The sequence below is a fragment of the Plasmodium reichenowi genome, chromosome 4 (assembly GCF_001601855.1).
Source record: "Plasmodium reichenowi strain SY57 chromosome 4, whole genome shotgun sequence".
NCBI lineage: Eukaryota > Apicomplexa > Aconoidasida > Haemosporida > Plasmodiidae > Plasmodium > Plasmodium reichenowi.
The window spans coordinates 319,328-325,554 of record NC_033649.1 but is presented as its reverse complement, the minus strand read 5'-3'; the positions used below and the strand labels follow the sequence as shown (position 1 = coordinate 325,554).

Below are 6,227 nucleotides of genomic sequence, written 5' to 3'. Positions count from 1 at the left end.
AAAAAAAAAAAAAAAAAAAAAAAAAAAAAAAAAAAAAAAAAAAAAATAAATAAATAAATATATATATATATATATTTACATATATACATATATATTATATATATATATTATTTATATATATATAAAAATATGATTATATATTTTTATATACATTCATATGGTTTGGCAAGAACCTCTTGTTCTATTAGAAGTCCTCTAAAAACTCATCTACCCATTCTTCATTATTCTCCTTTTCCCACTGTAAGTTTTTTATTTGTTTTATTGTTTTTCTTTTTTTAATGGTTTCTTTATTATTTAGGTCGTCTCCTACATTTTGCATTTTTAAAAAATCATTTTCTTTATAATGAACACTTTTCCTTTTATGTTTATTTGTTGATATATGCATATTACTAACACCATCTAGATATTTATTATCTAGGTGTTTTTTATTTTCTTGTTCATATTGCTGATCTGTATGACCTTGTTCGTTATCATGATTTATGTTGTCATGGTGGTGGTCGTCGTCGTGATCGTCGTCGTCGTCGTGTTCATGATGATGATCATCATCATCAGAATTTTCATCGTCATCAGATTTTTCTCGTTTTCTCCTTTCATCATTAATATTATGATCACAGCTATGGTCTTCTGTAGAAATGGAGGACTCGTAAAAATTTTGAATGTCCTCTTCATTTTTTATATGGTCATGCATATCTTGATTGGATAAAATGACACTGGAGTATTTTTTTAGATATTTTAGTCCCTCATCAATTTGTTTAAAGATATGATAATATTCATTATTTAACGGAAAGGTGGAATTATTATCATAATTAATATTACTATTATTATTATTATTACTATTATTATTATTATTACTATTAATATTATCACTATTAATATTATTGTGACTTATTTGAAACCCGTTTTGTTGTTGATTTTTTTTTTCAACATCTAAAAGTATTTGTAAGTCTTTATTTTTGTATGTAAAATTTTGAAGTTTTGCTTTTTCTATTAATAAGAGTAATTTTTTTTTTTTCATAATGACTTGTTTCTTTAAAGAGTTACATAATTCTTTTAAATAATTATATTTCTCTACACTTTCTATTATATTATTTTCATAGTCATATATTTTTTTATTTAATAAGTCTAATGTGTCTGTTTTTTCAAAAAAATAATCCATGTTTTTTAAAAATGCTTCATTTTGTTTAGGAGTATTTAATAAAGTATGATTTTGAAAAGAAGAATTATTATGAGTAACATTTTGTACATTACAATTTACATCACCATCACCATCATCATTATTATTATTATTATTATTATTATTATTATTATTATTATTATTCGATGTTGTGATATTGTCCGTTCCTGCTTCTGTCTTATTAGATAATAACATATCAGGTATAATCAGAGCATCCGAATATATTAAATATTTATTAAAAACATTAAGTAATTTACTAATACCATCAAAATCGAAAATCATACAAAACCATGATGTGTTATGTAGATTTGTTAATATTTCTGCTCTATCTTTATTTTGAATTGATTTCACATCACTAATTAAATTTTCAATATAAATAGACATGTTTTGATAAATTTTCCTTTTTAAAGGTTCAATAATATATTTAGGATTTATATAAAAGAATACTTTAGTTTTGCATTTTTGTATATTATCTTTTTTTTTTTTTTCATTATCTATTTCTTTATCTCCCTTTTTTTTTCTCTCCGCAAATAAGTTCAATTTTTTCAATTCAAAGATATTATTATTAATATTGTTATTATTATTATTATTATTATTGTTATTATTAATATTATTATTAATATTATTATTAATATTATTATTATTATTATTATTATTATTATTATTATTGTTATTATTAATATTGGATGTTCCATTTTCTTGATTTACATAAACTTCACCATTATTATTATAAGATATAAGATTATTATTATTATTATTATTAATATTAAAGAGTTCATTATTATTTACATTATTGTTTATTATGTTATCCTTTTTATATTTACCATTTTGAAATAAATCACCCAGCATATTATCGTTTAAAAGTATATTTTCGCTCACATTATTATGTAAAATATTTACCAAACTATTATTACTATTGATGTTATTATTATTGTTGTTGTTTCCTTTGACATTTTCCAAATTATTTACTTCATCATTCTTTTCATTAATATCAATATTTTCCATCAAAGTGTCGTCCATAGTTTCACACACATTCTCTATCTTCTTATTCTTAACAGGTGTACATAAATGTTTTAATATATTAGCATAATTATCTGTACTAATGTTATTATAATTTACATTACCGTTCACCATATTAGCATCACCTACATTTTTATTATTTCCCATAATCATTTCATTTGGTAATTCTGACATTAAGATGGTCCTCATTCCTTCCTTTTCATTATTTAAAACATTTAACGTGTTATAATTATTCATGTTATCAACATGATTCATGTTTACAATTTTTTTTCTTACAAAATGCACACTATTATTAAACAAACTCATAGTATTCCCGTTAGAAACAACATCTCCTACGATAGCATTACTCCCAAATTCATTATTTAAAATGGATTTATCATTTATTTGATCCAAGTTAAGCATATCCCTTCCTTTCATTGTGTTTTCTATAACTATGTTGGAGTTGTTCTTACAATTTAAACTAACTAAATGTTGATTATTCAAACTATTCACATTATTAACACTATTCACACTATTCACATTATTCACACTATTCACATTATTCACACTATTCACACTATTCACATTATTCACATTATTAACACTATTCACATTATTCACATGATTCATATTGTTGCTTGATTTAGACAAGTTTCTAAGATTCATATCCATGGTCGAGGAAGGGACCTGATGCACCAACTTACTACATAACATATTATTCTGATTGTTGTTGTAGGTAGAAACATTTAACCTTTCGATTGCTCCATTTACTTTTGTAGACATATTTATAATTTTATTTCCCACGTGGTTATTATTCAGCACATTGGAATTATCAACATTTATAGGAATATTATTATATGAGTTCATATTATTCATAAAATTTAAATGATTCCTGTTTTTATTATGTAAATTATTACTACTAATGGAGTTGTTAAAATTTTTCAACAAAGTATTTTGATTATTCATACTATTCATATTATTCATACTATTCATATTATTCATACTATTCATATTATTCATATTATTCATACTATTCACATTATTCATACTATTCACATTATTCACATTATTATTATTGTTGTTTAAAAGGTCCACTGTGTTTTTTTTCAAAGGTTCCGTATTAGGTTCACAAAAATGGTTAAGTATGATACTTTTACCTTGGCTTAACACATTTTTGTTCATTAAAATATTTGAATTGTTTATAAAATTGTTTAAGTTATTTTTAATATTATTCATCGAAGACATGTTATTATTATTACTACTATTATCTATGTGCTTATTTAAAAAATTACGATTCTGTTGATTCGTATTTATCATAACATTTTCATTATTTACATTAGAACATATAAAATCATTCTTATACATATTATTTACATTCCTATTTTTATTAAAGGAATTCATATGGAAATTGTTCCTCTCAAAATTCTTATCTTCATTTTTTTTATCATGAAATATGTTTGAATATATTTTCCCTTTACTCATGTTATTACTTAAGGAGTTGTTATTTATTTTGAACGATTTTTCATTCATATTGTTACAACAAATGTTATTATTATTATTATTATTATTATTATTATTATTATTTATATTACTTAAGTTATTCATGTTGTTCATGTTATTCATGTTGTTCATGTTATTCATGTTGTTCATGTTATTCATGTTGTTCATGTTATTCATGTTATTCATATTATTCATGTTATTCATGTTATCCATATTATTCATATTATTCATATTATCCATATTATCCATATTATTTACACTGCTGTTTACATACAACAAGCTATCATTTCTATATATACCACTCATATTATTAAACTTTAAAGGATTTGATATAGTACTTACATAATTATTATTATTATTATTATTATTATTATTATTATTATTCAAAGGACCATAAGATACTGTATTATTTGCAGTGTTCATGTTATTTACTACTCTTAATTTACTATAAGTAGTTTCTTCCTTATAATTTTTTATAGGTATTATATTTTTCGATAATTCTAAAAGGTTATTATTACAATCTTGTAAATTTTTTTTCTCTTGAACTATTAAATAATTCTTGTTTCTTTCATTAAACCCTTTGAAATGTATATTTTGTGCATATCTATTATTTTCCATTTATATATATGAGCTGAAAAATAATCTAAACAGAAAAAAAAAAAAAAATAAAATAAATAAATAAATAAATAATAATAAAATAAAGAAATAATAATAAAATAAAGGAATAATAAATAAATAAATAAATAATAATAAAATAAAGGAATAATAAAAAAAGAAACGATCATATTATATATTTATGTGTACATTTATATTAATATATTTACATATATATATATATATATATATATATATATAATATATTATAACATTGCATAATCGTTTAATACCAAAAAAGAAAATAATAATAAAAAAAAAAAAGGAAAAAAAATTAAAAAATAAAATAACACACATATATATATATATTTTTTATTTTTTATGTTTTTATTTTATTATATATATATATATTTCAAAATTGGATGGTAATTTTATTTAATATTATGTATTAAATAAAAAAAAAAAATAAAAAAAATAAAATAAAATAAAAAAAAAGAAAAGAAAAGAAAAGAAAAAAAGAAGAATGATTATAATATATATAATATGTACATATTTTTCAACATTTTATATAAATATATTATTTTATATTATATTATTTTATATTATATTATATTATTTTATATTATATTATTTTATATTATATATTATTTCTTATATATATGAAAGTTAAACCATTTTCATATTGAATTTGTATATATATATAATATATATATAATATAATATATATATTTTTTTTTAATATATACACTCAATTAAAAGAAAAAAAAAAAAAAAATACAAAGTATGTAATGTCTTTAAATATATATACATATAATATATATTATATATACATAAAATTTTATTTTTATTTTTATTTTTATTTTATTTTTATTTTATTTTTATTTTATTTAAATTTTTTGGTTCTCCTTAAAGTATATAAATATATTTTAGTGCACACACAAAAAAAATGTACTGAACTTCATTCATTTAAAAATATTTAATTATAAGGATAGACATAAAAACTTTAAATATGAAAAAAATATTCATAAACAAAAATGATCAGAAGCAAATATTATAAATATATAAATGTGTTAAAATAAAAAATTAAATATATTATTATGACAAGATTAACTATATGGCGCGAATATACTAATAATATATATATATATATATATATATATATAAACATGTATATAAATTAAAATATATATAAATAAATATTATATAATATATTATACATTTTGTATTGTAAAAAAAAAAAAAAAAGAACCTAATTTATAAAATATATATATATTATTAACCCTAATACAAAAGAGCATAGTTTTTTTCTTCAATATATATTAATAATCATATATAAGCGAAATAAAACAAAACCATACATACATAAACATATATATATATATATATATATATATATATATATATATATATATTTATATATTTTATTTTTGTTATTGAGCAAATAATTATTTAACGCATCATAGGGTTAATAAAAATAAAATGAATAAATAAATAAAATTAATAGAAAATATTAACTCTTTGTTATATATATATATATATATATATATATATATATATATATTTTGTATATATTTTATATTAAGTATATTTTTTCTTATGTTTCTTTTAAAGCCATAAGGCGAACACTATATGATATAATATATATATATATATATATATATATAATATTGTATAATAATTAAAGTGTTATGTAAATATATATATATATATATATTTATGTCATTTATAAAGACAAAATAAGTATTATTATATTATGTTATATATCTACACATAATATATACCCTATGACAAATTTTTATTTCCTTTTTTTATATTCCACAATATTCTTCCATTTACCCATAAAATGTATATATAAAAAATAATATCTTAATTTAATTTAATTTAATTTTTTTTTTTTTTTTTTTCTTCTCGTTTTATTTTTACAGAATGTTAAATTATCCCTCTTTTTTATATAACCAGA

At 18.6% G+C, this 6,227-nt stretch overlaps 1 protein-coding gene across 1 annotated transcript; it reads right to left on the bottom strand.

Moving 5' to 3' along the window:
• Positions 1 to 184: 184 nt before the first annotated feature.
• On the bottom strand, positions 185 to 4,291 carry PRSY57_0408200 (hypothetical protein; the record flags this gene model as incomplete). Its single annotated transcript, XM_012905944.2, has 1 exon — positions 185 to 4,291. The coding sequence occupies one exon, from the start codon at positions 4,289 to 4,291 to the stop codon at positions 185 to 187; it is 4,107 nt and encodes a 1,368-aa protein (XP_012761398.2).
• Between the last annotated feature and the right edge of the window lie 1,936 nt (positions 4,292 to 6,227).